We start from the raw sequence: 13,995 nt of genomic DNA on the forward strand, positions 1-13,995 counted from the left end.
TTAAATGAGGGCTTCACAAGCCTGATTTTAAGCTGAATGTGCCTGCTGAGCTGCAACCGTCCCCCCCGGGACGCGAAGGCAAAGGCGCGCCGMGAGCTCACCCGCTCGGTCGAGGAGAAGGGCCGCTCGCTCGCTCCGTTCGGACTCGGGCGCAGCGCRCAGGAGCGCGGCACCACCACGGCGCCTGGGCTGGGGCTCCAGCCGGAGCTGCGCCGCGGTGCTAGGGGCAGCAGGTCTGGGGGAAGCTATTCTCTGCTCTCGGCCTGAGATAAGTCACCTGGAGGCTTTTAGAGCCCAACGGAGTATCCTTCCAGTAACCGCTTCTGAAATGTTGATGCTTCTTTGGAACCTGGAATTTAACTAATACGTGACTTCTGAGTGGCCACTGTTAACATGGGAAATTGGTAATAGATTCAGACATTTTTGATGCAAGACCGTTTACTCTCAAAGTGTATTTGATGACACCACATACGTGTGAAATGAAACACAACAGGCTCCTTGCTTAGAGGCCCATGATCGGCACTAGCTAAGCCCCCTCTCTACAAACCCCCTCTCTTTTAGGGGTTGTTATATGCGATTGTATAAAGTTTCCCTGAAGCCTTCTCATTCCCCCCACACCTGACACCACACCTCTGCTAAAAAATACCCAGAGAAACCCTTTTTGAATTCCATTTTTCTATTCCGCAAAAAGAAACATGATCAATGTTTGCATTTGCCCTGAGGCTGAAACGACACCTAGGAGCTTCCGAGCCCCAGCCCAGAGAAGAAGCCTCTACTTTGGCATTTTTCCGTTTGTCAGGAAACTGATCTTTCCCTCGGCCATTCACGTCCACAGCATTCACAAACGGGCCGCACGCAATACCCTTTAACTCCTCTTCCACGAGCAGACAGCTGCAGGGCTTCCTGCCACTGCACGCACCCCACCTGTGAGCACGTGCCCCGCTGCTGCTGCTGAAGGCAGGGACGTTGAAAGCATCGYTGTTTAGTGCTAATGCAAAATAGTCTTAATAATAGCTACTTTTTCTTTTTTTTTTTTCCAAATCCCAGCCACGTGGGAACAGCTCACCTGCTCCCATCTTCACTACAACCTCCAGAGCGACCCGTGCAAGGCTGCTCAATGACCCAGCAGTTTGACAAATAGTTAAACCAGCGAAACAGCATTACTCCTAGCTTAGCAGAATTTTTGCTTGGTTTCCTAGAGAAATGGAACTTTTACAACCATGTCTATCCATCTGTCAGACGGTCTTCTCTAAATTAACTTTTCACTAATCTGAACCAAATCTGACCAAGCAGTAAAGACATATGAAGACATTAAGATAGGAAAGTTCTCACAATGTTCATCACAATCCCTAACTGAAGAAAGAGGAAAAACTTTTAATGCCTCAATAAGGAAAAGGCTGGGATAGTTCAGCACTTCTGCAGTCTCCTTGGCAAGGGGCAATTGGCCAGTCCTGGGCACAACAAATACAGAGAAGTAATAGTACTTGCCTGATCCAACTTCCCGCTCTTCTAAAGGTTTCACATTAACGTGAATTAGCCGTGTGAGAAAGATCTGGTACTGAGAAGCTGATTTAAGACCTGCAGTCACATGTGGTTGAAGGATCTTGATCAAAACCATTCTGATTTGGTCATCTAGACACTCCTGGCATCGTGTTTCAGAGCAGGCAAAACAGGTTAATGCCGCTTGGACAGAATGAAAAAAATCACTGTTTTTAGGTAGATGTTAGGTGGAAATGTCCTCCTTTCCCCAGCCTCTTCGGCTATGTGTTGTTTCTGGAGTAGTTTCTTCTCTTTACATTACCTATTTCACGACTGATTGTATAAATGGCTTCCAAAGTTTTAATATAAACTATAAGAACAGCAATAGAGAGCATTACAAATGTCTGTTCCCACTGTTAGAGCAATGGCTGTATTTGTGGAGCTTTTATCTGAGAAGACATTTATTAATAACGTATTAACTGATGATAAATAACAAATAAAAAGGAGGTGTGACAATTTTCAAAGAAGGGAAAGAGCAATTTTAAGGTTAGTAATATGGAACGGTGAGTAAAAGTGCACAAATACTTGATCCCAAATTATGCGAATTCTGTTCCACAGCACGCCCTGTAGAGCAGTACTACTCAGGTGGAGAAAGACCCGCACATGAGGGCCTCTGATGATGTGAAAATGGCTGATAACGGCTTTCTTCCTTCTGCACTATTCTGCTTAGCTTTCCCAATTTTCTTCCTTCTCCTTGCACTATGCAGCTGGGGCTTTATAAGCAAGTGAGAATATGAGACTTGATTTGTGCAAGAGATTATTTAAGAGACTAAACCCTCAAACCATTCATCCCACACCATAGGCCATCAGCCATTCTTACAGCCAAAACATTTTCACTGTTTGCAGCCCACGAAGTGGCCATCATTGCTTAAAAAATGGGGGGGGGGGGGGTTGGGGAATGATCAGATGAGAATCCCTGCACTAATCATTTCTCCGCAGAGCTCAAAAGTGGTCTCAGCTCCCCTGCAATCAGTAAAGTGCTTTCTGAAAACATGTCTGGTGTCTACACTTCACTACCTACCATGCAGCGCGAAAGGCTGAGATTGAGATGAAATCAGAATTGCCATCTCTTCTGCCAAATACTAAAATTTAGTTAGTTCTACTTGATTAAGCTGTGCAGCAGAACTAAAAGTTCTCTGAGCTACTGAAAAAAAAGGCAAGAGAGAACAGGAAAAAAACCCAACCTTTAGTAGTGCATCTCCTATGTGAAAAGATGTGAAAATGATTCCCTGTCAAGATTTCAGCTCCCAGAGATGGACTGCACAGGCGTAGTTCCAACAGGAGTAATGCAAAGAAGGACTTTTACAAGTGGATTTAGAACACGAGCACGTACAAAGAGACAGAAAAACCTGTTTTCCTTTAACTCCTTATTTTCATGTAGTACTAATGACTAATACTTTCAAAATTGGACACCACTAGCTAGGGCTTCTGCATAAAAAGAGATGACAAGATACAAATAAAGAGGCCTAATTTTAAGCACACTGATCTGCAAATGCTGGCACACAGTTTAATTGGCAAAATGTAAACAGTTTTATGCACTAATAGATCAAAGTGATACAAAAACTGCTGAATTCTGTCACTGTTCAGTCAACACAGAACAAGCTACCAAATGCATAACATTTAATATAAAATAGCAGGATACACTGCACATTGGCATGAGCGGATGTCACTCTACTGGGGCAACATTATTGCCCGGAGGAAAAAATAGCACATCATTTGTGTGGCAAAGAACAGAGGGACAAGCTGTCTTGGGAATAAAGGTTCAGGACTAGAAATTGGGAAGATTCAGTTCCCAGGTCATCTGGACTTCTTCGGTGACCCTAGGCATGTTGTCAGGAGGAGACAGGTCCTCTAGAAATGTCAGCAAGTTTCCCTTTGCATAGTTAAGCACTTAGCTATCTGAAAAGGTCAAAGCTAACTTCTTTCTTCCATAGGTTATGGAGATAAATTAAGAAAAGTGACAATAAATGCATTATAGATGTGATGAGCGGTGATATGGACAGACAGAATAAGACTCTTCCACCAGTTCTCCACGTACATCCATCACTTCTCCCAAGGCTTGGAAGGCCAAAGCTTTCATTCTATAGGATTTTCCCACAAGGGTAGAGAGACAAATGTCATGAGAACATTGTGGATATAATTCCTTTTGCAGCGATGAGCCAAGAGAAAATTTGGGGAGAGGAAGAAGCAAAGAAGAGCCCTCAGGACAAAGTGAAATGCTCACTTATCTTCCCAAAGAGGGAATGTCATGTAATTTATTTTAGGGATGGATTTACAAACTTGGGTGTTCTCCATGTTTATGGGTGTGCTGCCAATCCTTACAAGTGAAAGCTGCATGTGTTTATACAACTGTATTTTTTTTTAAATCTCTAAGATTACAATGAAACACTGGGGATATTAGAAGATATCTGAAAACTGTAACTGCTAAAATATTAACTAACCTGCCCTGAACACTAAATAAATCTAGTTGAAGTGGCAGCTAAATGACCCAGTTCCCATAATTTAAATAACTATTTGGCATAAAAGTTTATTTTAATTTTTTTAATTTGGAGATAGATTTAAAAGGACAGTGACCTCCAAGTATTTCCCGAGCATATCTTCTATGGAATGTAACATATATTCAGAGCCCTGAAAAATACAAATGAGTGCTTTCTTTACTTTTTGTTTTTTTGGCGGGATTTTTTTTGACTATCTTGCCAAATAAATTTGGCAAATAAACTTGCCAAATCTGATTATCTATACTGAAAAAAGCAAACAAGAAAAGCTAACCGATATCTCCCTCCAAAGTCCCTCTCAGAAGAAACAATGCTTTGACCAACAGCTTTAAATTAAATGTTGTTTTATATTTTGAAATGCTTCTTTGGTTCTAAATATATCTAAATGTAATAAAAAGGCTTAAAAATACAAATGGAATGACATACTTCAGAAAACCCAAAGTTATTTTTTGTAGTTTATTTTTTTTTCCTTTTGGCCAGCAAGCCCCCCAAAATCAATTATTCATATGGCTCTTCTGAAAAGAGACAGCAGATGGTATTGATCTAACGGTGCTTTGAAAACGTAAAGCAATATAGCATTGTTTTTATGGCATCCAAATTAGAGGGCTCATCCTAAGAAATGCTGAGATACCACAACTAGTCTCATCAAAAAAAGTCATGGAAACTTTCTGATGTCCCTCACGTTCCCTGGCTGTCGCTGCGGTGAGAATACCTAATGAGAGCTACCAGCCCTGGTGCTGCCCCGCTGCTGCCGCGGGGGCCTGCAGCGGCCGCGAGCGGGACCCAGGTGGGCTGGTTGCAACAGAAACAGGGAGSAGAAGGTGCAGGCCACAGAACAGCTCACAAATAACTTTAAGCCAATTCATCTAAAGGTAATCTTTTAGATACATAAATCTTATTTATGGTTCTCAACTGTCCTCTCCTGCCTGCAACGTGACCACTTAAATCTCCACTATAACTGCTCCTCATGCTGCTATATATGCACTTTATGCCATGTTCCCATACTAGTTTTTATTGTTGCTCCATTTTCTCCATGGGGTTTCATAGTTAGAATGGTCTACACAAGACCATCATTAGGCTTTTTAATTAAAAAAGCAGTAGAAATAACGAGGGAAAACCCTACACGTGCAGGGTAGTTATCTCAGGAAAATGCTAACGACTCAGGTAGGCTTTGACTACTCTATTTTATACTGACTTTGTATGTGCGAGTGAATGAATGGGGAAGGAAAAAAAAAGAGAAATGAAAACTTCTAACAGACAAGGTCCTGTAAATATGGCAGGACGGGCTTCAGGGGCTCTGCCAGCGACTGGTCCAAGAGCAGAAGATGTGACAGAAGCAAATGTTTGATTTGTGTGTATTCTGGTTTTTATTCCAGTGACTTCCTGAGCTCCAGATGAACATTTACTTTCCAAATTTTCAGCATTCAGCAAGCACTCCATCATACCAGGCGATCGCATCATTATGCTGCTTAACAAATTGTAACACCATGATGCACTGACCTGACAAAATGGTGACTCCCTGCTGAAAATGTACTGCAAGAAATACACATTTCTTCTTCATCTGAGGGGAGCGAGGTGGAAAAAAGGCTACATTCATATGGTTAATCTCCAACTGATATTAAAATAAGAATTGTGAAAATACATGGAGATGCCCCAATTATTCTGTGCAGCTGTATTTAGTCCATTTTATTATGCTGAAAATACTTGTTAATCATTTGGACTCATTTTTAGGAGGAATTGCTAGTAACTGGCTTAAATTACTGCTAGTAATTTAAATAGTGGAAAGCTCTTTATTTAGCATCATTAAGAAGAAAAAAACCTCAACAACTAATGTATGTGGGCCAAGATAATTTCACTCTTACCTGCCAGCCCTTTAAAAATGGGTACGTTCAAGCGGAAAGTGTCAGAGTAAACTACAGTTAAAGGGATAAAGGTGTGGATGGGAACAGAGAAACACTTCTATTTCTAGTACAACCCAGGATTTTTAGGACTGATGATAAAACAGTGGATGGGAAATGACTCTCTTCTAATGTATTTCTTTGATTTTATCAAATTTCTTCAAGGCTGAGGAAACGTTGGAACTGGTTCCCTCTCAGACATTTGGGAGCACAGGTCACTTCGCTCAGCGGGCTCTGGGCTGTCCAGGCCCCTATCACACTGGTGAACACCCTCATCATTAAAGCAGCAGCTCTTCTCGGATCAAATAGCTTTCCTTCCTTTTAAAAGATGTCATTTCCAATGCAGAACAAAAACTTAAGTCACAAATTGAAAAAAATAGGTAAGCCATAATGTAGCAGTCTTTCGCAGGCAGTCCTAGACTTCGGCACTGGTCATTAGATGTCCCCAGGCACTTTTTGCAAGGATGATGAAGTTAGGTTTGCTGTTGTAATCAAATTCCAAAATAAGTAATTGCATTTTCTCTATCTTAATGCCACTTGCGCTTTCAACTAGATACATTATTTTTCACTCCCAACCTGAATGTTTTTTTTCCTGGTGCACTACAACATTAACTAGTTGCAATGTTATATCCCAGAGGTGGCATATCATGGTCCGTGAAGGAAGTCATCTCTACAGCGTTAGTTTGCAAACACTGCCTAAGGACCCCGTGGGATGGGAGCTGCCAATGAAACACTAGGATTTTCCAACATGCAGTTACTTCCTCATGATATCTGATATCCTCAGATGAACCTCCATCTGCCCCGAGCTGGAACAGGAGGTAGCTGTGGCCACGGCGCAGGAGCTGTTAGCAATCAAACAGCTCCGATGACGCTGGGAGACATGTAGTTGGCTAAAGGAAATGTAAGTCACATGACTGAAAAGCATTAACTTTGCAATTTTGAGTTTTAAAGCTCACTCTTTCAAAGTATTTCTAGATTTGGGAGGAAAGAAAAGAAAAGGAGGAAGGAAAAGAAAAAGAAAGAAGTTGTTTCTACAGAGAAAATTGATTCCTGCAGAACAAGGGTCTCAATCTGAATTAACTGGAACTATTTTGACTTTCCACTAAATGCTTTCTGTGCAAAACAGAAAACAACAACTAGCGTACTCCAGCCCAGCTTAGTTACAAAATTGCAACGGTACCAATTTAGTCTAATTGTGGATCTGGCTTGATATAATTAAGATCATTTTCTAGCTGGAATAGGGCAGATCATAGATGGTGGTTGCGCAGGAAGCCATCTCCCATCCAAATGATACAAGGAAATAATTACCCTTCAGCTTCTGCCTTGCTGGGCACCAGAAAAGCGCTTATCTCACTGCCACCACAACACACGCTCTCCTACACTGAACTCAGCAAATGGAAGTAATTTCAGCACCTTTCTGAATGTTTTCCTATCGCCAATGAATACATTCACACTAAAACTTTTCTCTGAATTACTTGAGCAAATGTAACACGGTTTTTAAAGCTAAATTTTATCTCAGCAAATTTATCTGTGAAAATGCAAACAAATTCCTCAGGGAACAAAGGCTGGAATTCCCCCTCCTTCCCGCTGCTTATACAGCACGAAATCACACGGAGGCTGTTAATGCTACACAGACTTGCTCATAGGAACAGAAGAAAGCGTTGGTAAGGAGATAAAGACAAATCTGCACGATTTCTGCCTCTTCTGTGGCGGGGGGCCCCGCGTGGCAGCTGTGTCCCAGCGGCGCTGCCTTGCCCGGGCTCACCCCACTCTCCTGCACCGCTCGGTCCCGCGCGGCCGCCGCAGACCTGCCGACGTGCCGCGTCGCCTGCGCAGCCACGCGGAGGAGTCGGCTGGTGAGTCTACCACGCGCTAAAACCCTTAGCCTTAGATACAGGATGGCATCTCGCCATGCTAAAATACAGTTATGGCATGACACCACGTTACTTCTTCAGGTCAAGGACTGAGGTATGTAAGCGGCTGCCTGTATCGAAAATTGTGATTCTTAGAGACCTGGTTACCGTCACAGCACATGAGAATTGCAGAAAAATCTAGATTTATCCCATATCTGCAGGACTAATGTTCCTTAGTGTCTACACTTACAGATCTGGGAAGCGGCACAGTAACTGTGTCCTGACAAGGATGTTCCCGAGCTTTATGCGGATGTACAGCTTCCGTCACGCTTTAGCAGTGCCGCTGGGAGCGCGCGGGTTGGGAGGCGCCATCGGAGCAGGCCCCACACGCCTGCCTCCCGGGCACCCCCTTCCTTCCAAACACTACAGCAGCGAGGGCACTGGAAGCAGAAAATATTTTCAAATACAGGAGTTTAGCACTCGCCCCCAAAGTGGGCAGCCTGGGTTCGACACCTCCTAATTGGAGGAAGGGTAAAAAAACTCATCACCTCGCCTCTTCTGAGAACGTGACTGCCCAYCCAGTTATCCCCGGCCTTCCTGATCTCCGTCCCTTGATCCTATCCAACTCTGCAGGGCGTAATTACTGTAATTACCGTGAGCCTGAGACGGGAGGAGAGCGAGCGCGACTCCTCAGCCTGACGTTGAGGGCGTTCCAGTGAAAGGCTCTGAGGACGGTGAGGCACTTCTGCCCCAAATCACCTTCCTTCCTCTACGCAAGGATGAAGCTAAATGTGATGCTTCACCCACAGCACTGCAGACTCCGAACGAGCCGCGGCTGATCCACGGGCTGCCTGCYGTGGTTTTTAGTTCCCAGCTTTGGCAGCTTCCTGATCGGCGTGCTGCAACGAGAGCCATGAGAAGGGGCCGAGGCAGCGAGCCGTATACGCACACAGCGGCAGGCACGCAATTTCAGGCTACAGTTAGTGCGATAGGAGCCGCTCATGCAAAAGTTAGGTGCTGCGACTACGAGCAACTCTGTGGACTTGATATCACAAATGCAAGAACCACCTGCAAGTAACGAACATCGGAAACTGGAGGTGTTATAATTCTCGTGATAACAACCTGAACTAAAGGGAAGAAATGGCACCCGAAACCAAAAGGTGAAAGAGATCCTAGCTGAATAAATTAAGTAGGTAGACAYGTTTGCCAGGTAGTTCCTTCTTTACAGCAGGGTTTCTCATTGCCATGCAACTTAAAAGCCAGAATGCTCTTAGCACTGTAAAAAATATTTACTTTATTTGTGTGGCCAAAAGAGTTCTCCCGAATGGGCTTTATCCTGATTCAGAAAAGCTTCTGGTGAGGTCTCCCTGAGAATATTTAAAATTAAAAGCTCTCTTGATTTGTAAGCGGTAGCAGATCTCACAGGTCATTACACTTGCAGACCCAGGGGCCTTCCAACTCTTTTCTAATTCTGCTTCTTTTAAGTGGCAGCCTAGTTGGGGACTGCGAAGCCCAGGGGCCAAGGGAGGCTGGCAGACTTGACAAGGTTTCCTGCCAGCTGGTCAGAAGTAAGTGGAAAGAGCTCTGTAAGCGCTTGTCTCATCGTATTTGAGCAATAAAAGCAGAATAATAGCAAGTGGTTTGCTAGGCAATTTTCAAACTGATGAGCAAGGACTTAAAGGACAGACAGATTTCAAAATATGGTTGCAGATTTCTTTAAAAGGGACAAATGATCTTAAAGGGTGAGCATTTGTTTGTGATTTACTGAAATACCTCCTGATAAAATGGCCAGCCCAAATGGCTGGTTGTTCATCACCATGACTAGTGCCAATATACCAAAGTTGTGTGACACACTTCATTGCTTGGTGGCCCCACAAAGGCAATGCCTGTAACTGAGTTACCAACATCAGGCATGACGGAAGAAGCGATGACTGACTTATTACTTCTGCCATGCTTGTTTTGGACAAAAGCAGCAGTGCAACAACACATGGGTTTAACCAGTCAGTCAACCAAGATAGGCCTGACACATTTAAAACCATTTAATTGAAAGGAATTGTTTTGATTTTTCTAAATATTTATACCATCCTCTTTAAAGTGAACTGCATTGAAGGAATTGCTACAGTATTCATTATAATTGGCTATTTGTAAACTCCACTTTGAATCCATAATGGTTTTTTTCCTACCAATTTTGTCTTTGCCACTGAGAAAATGCTGGCTTTTTTACTACCATTAGTACAAATTCCTCGTTAACCTCCTTATCTGAACACCAGAATCGATGATGCTGGCTCTAGTCAGGGAAGAGCATTTGATAGATATCACATGCTGTCAAAAGAGAACAAATCATTTCAGGACATACAACGGCAGCAGCTACTGTAGTGTGTTCTCTCTCATGTCCCTGTTAGCTGCTACTTAACAGAAAGGAATATATATAGAATCTAGAGAACACCAAATATGTCAGTGTTAAAATTCAGGGTTTACATGACTATGATATAGTGCTTTGTTGTATTTAAAGACTTATGACAACTTACCAAAGAGACAAATTTACCCCAGAGTAGAAGGTTGCAAATACCACTGATGTCAAGGAGCACTGACTCTCTCTCTCTTCCATTTYTCCCTCTCCCAGGCTCTGAATTTGGTGCGCTGTGTCATTAACTCTGCATCACTTAGGCTAATGAAGGTTAGCTATTGAAAATACTCAGAGAATACGGAAGAGTGTGATGCAAATGTCTGAACGCTTCTGTGCTGAACCAGCCAAGGTTTAGGTTGGCTAGATCTGAAACTTATCACCCTTGTTGAACCCAAGCAATGCTCAATGAGCCATTCAAGTGTCTGCAGTATATTCTCCAGGTCCTGTTTGCTCAAGCACAGTGCCAGATCTGAGCTGCAGTCTGGGTCAGCGATCAAGCAATGCCAGGCAATGTAATGCAAAGATACCTGTACAGCTCTGCGGCACTCGGGTACGGCGGGAGCAAGATCCCCCAGCTGCCAGGGAAGGCCATTTTCCCATAACCATATGGTGACATATATGCCATTTCCACTATTATAAACAGCCAATATAAAAAGTAGCAGATATAAAAAGAATAATTTAGTGAGAATTTAAGAGGTGATCAATCACTTTATGACACAACTATAGTGTACAAGGGTACAGGCCAATAAAACCATTCTAAAAATGCAGAAATCTTCTGTCTGTCTGCTACTACGACTGTTCCGTTTCTCCAAAAAAGCCACAAATCTTTGTGAAGCATTAGAGATAACAGAGACTTATGAAAAGAGAGGTTGAATCATTTTCTGAACAGAGTCTGTATCTTTGGACATTCAATGAGCCTTGAGTTACAGTTAGTATCATTCTGTATTATAATTCTAATGGATTTAAATATATCACCAGACACAAAAATGATAGTGAAGAATGGGGAATTTTTAGAGACTTCAAGTAGCAGAGTTTCTCAATCATTCTATCTGGAGCTTCAGATTATGATTTCCAGAAAAACAGATATAGACGTAAATAACAACAAAGAAAATAGTGGTGAGCATCTTCAGGATTGCTATGTAATCTGTTGGCACATTATTTCCTTTTCTCCGATAACACTCTCCCTTGCTTCTCCCTCCCATAAAAAGAGTAGGAAGAATATGTACTACTATTCCAAAAATAAAACTTCATATGAGACCTGGACAATCAGTAATAGAATCTGAGTACTCAGGAGACAAACCAATAGTGATGATGAGCATTTGAAAAATTAAAGTAATAAGGAAAATGATGCACAGAAGTGGCTTTGTCAGCAATCTTTAACCTTTGTAGAAGACACACATAGGTCATATACAGAATGACTCCTGAAACTTCCACAAGATTTTGGTTATATCTTCTATATATGAATGCACTGCTTTAGTTTGCATCATTTCATCTCCTAAATGCATACTTGTGTGCACTTGTAAACTCTTTCTCTGCATCTATATACAACAGAGATCTACCAGCGTGTTTAGATTGTCATCAGAACCGCTCAGAATGAACCATTTTGTCAGGCTGGCACTATCATAGTGTTCACCTTTAAAGTGCACCATTTTAAAACTTTCTGAAATATATCCTGAGAAGGAAAACCTTACATATTGCCCTGCATATGGAAAGCAAGAGAAGAAAAGCGATTTACCTCCAGAATGCGGTGGTGGGCCACACAGCAGCACCATTCCCTGACCTTGGCGGACTGACACTGTACTTCTTGTCCTTGTTTTGAAGTTTTCAAGATCTGCCAAGAAAGAAAGATTGCATTTAAAGCCAATCGTTTTTTCTTAATGAGAAGGACTGAATGTTCATTAGGATTTTTCTGTCAGAGAGATACAAAATGAACACTGACGTGGAAGAGACGCTTGTGGAAACCTGCTTGGACTGCAAGGAGGAGCAGGGTGCTGCCTATGGCAGCAAACTCTCAGAAGCAGCAACAGGTTCAGTAAATGCCTTCGCAGGCTGGAGGCTGGTACGGGTGGGAGGTTGTCCATTTACCCAGGGCAGAAGAGACTCACAGAGAAAACTCCAACAACACGTAACGTTGGTACAGTTTTTATTTTATAACTTTATGAAGAATTATTGCCTTAAAAAATCACTGCGCTCAATTCTGTTAAAACCCCTATCCATTTCCCTTTACAGGACTTGTTACCAACACCCCATGCAACCCGCTGGTAGAAACCCTTCCCTTCCTGTAAGGGAGTCTCTTGTTAGCACCTACGTTAGCCACACACTGTTTTAGTTAAACTATGTTCCTTCTTCCTCTTCCCTCCTTTTCCTCTCCGTCAGGGGCCGGGCACYGTGAAAGTGCAGCTCCCTCGCTCCCTCCTTGCACACCGAATTCAAGAAACTTGCTGTTGACTGGTGCGATCCCGCTTTGCGGCCCAAGCAGTGGCACCACGCGCCGACCAGCGGCACAGCCGCCGGAGGGGCTCTGCGCGGCAGCCCGCTATCTTTAACAGTACCTTGCGCTGCAATTTTCATTTTTTCTGCTTTCGGTGTAGCTGAGCCATCATTTGGCAATTGCAGACCTGTTGTTCAGTGCAGTTGGGGACCAGAGGAAACACAGAGGTGATAAATATTTAACAGTAGGAACCACTAGGAACGCCATTATAATGTTACAAGGGTGAAAAATTAAGCCTTGATTTTTGTTCCTTCTTGAAAATGCTTTTCCGGAAGCACTTGTGTGCATACAGCATTTCAAACACCCCTGAGTCAGGGCTTCATTTTAGCCAGACTATTCCCTCATCAGGAGTGAACCTGAGAGCGGCCTGCAGTCCTGCTGCACATGTCTATGCGCGCACAAGCCCGCTTACACCACTAATGCGGCACCCAAGCCATGGGGACAGTCTGTGGCCCTGAGGCCAATTTCCCTCTTACTCTCCTCACAGGGAGATCTTCCCTGCACTATAGTAAATAAATTGTGAAAATAAAGACAAATCAGTTTGAAACAGCTGGGTGGTCAAACATATCAGCTGTTACTGTTATGACAGTATTTTGCAGTCTCACTCACGGATTCATCATGCTATAGCCAAATTCAGGACAAAATCCAAGCAAAAGGGGGACTACCGTGAAAGTGATGAGTAATAATTTRTTATAATACTAGCAACAGTCCAGCACGGTTCTGCAGTACCTGTATGCTCTAAGTTTTGTTATTCTGGGGTCTCATTATTCTATTATTTCAGCTTTTTCATTTGCATTTTAGTGGATAAATAGTGTGGCCTGAAGAAGATATAAAAAGCCTGCTGCACCACAGTGAATTATTTGTGAAAACAAAAATAGCCCAAAACAGCCACCCACCTACCCTCTCTCTTTCATTCAAGTCCACAGACAGAAGCAACGCAGACAACATCAAGGTTATGCTGCAATTTGCATTTGGTGCTAACTCTTTTGCACAGTCAACCCCTCTGGGCAAAATGAGGTCATGCAAAAGGTTCAAAATTACATCCAAGTTTAAAACTGGTCCAAATTTAATCTGGGTATCAACTTGGCAGCAGGTTCACAAGTGTGAGCTGTTTGCTTGGACTCTCTGTAGGCACAGCAATATATAATCAGCAGATTCTCAGGAAGATTCAAAGCTGTGTGTAGCAAGAATAAGGCAATTTATGATACAGCACATAGATAAGCAAGACAATAAAGCATAGAGTTTTCTAGCCTGAAAGTCATAGTCTGAGTCTAGCAGGTAATATTGAATAGGGTGATCTTCTTTGTTATTC

General features: G+C 42.9%; 1 protein-coding gene across 1 annotated transcript in view; it reads right to left on the reverse strand.

Annotated features, from left to right (window-relative positions):
- CNTN4 (contactin 4) overlaps positions 1-13,995 on the reverse strand; it is a 148,031-nt gene that overhangs the window by 104,916 nt on the left and 29,120 nt on the right. Inside the window, exon 3 of the mRNA XM_026075016.1 lies at positions 11,928-12,023. Within this exon, the coding sequence (XP_025930801.1) occupies positions 11,928-12,023 (96 nt within the window). The remainder of the gene's footprint in view (positions 1-11,927; positions 12,024-13,995) is intronic.

The sequence above is a fragment of the Apteryx rowi genome, unplaced genomic scaffold, assembly GCF_003343035.1.
Source record: "Apteryx rowi isolate R43461 unplaced genomic scaffold, aptRow1 scaffold_4, whole genome shotgun sequence".
In the NCBI taxonomy this organism is placed as follows: Eukaryota; Metazoa; Chordata; class Aves; order Apterygiformes; family Apterygidae; genus Apteryx; species Apteryx rowi.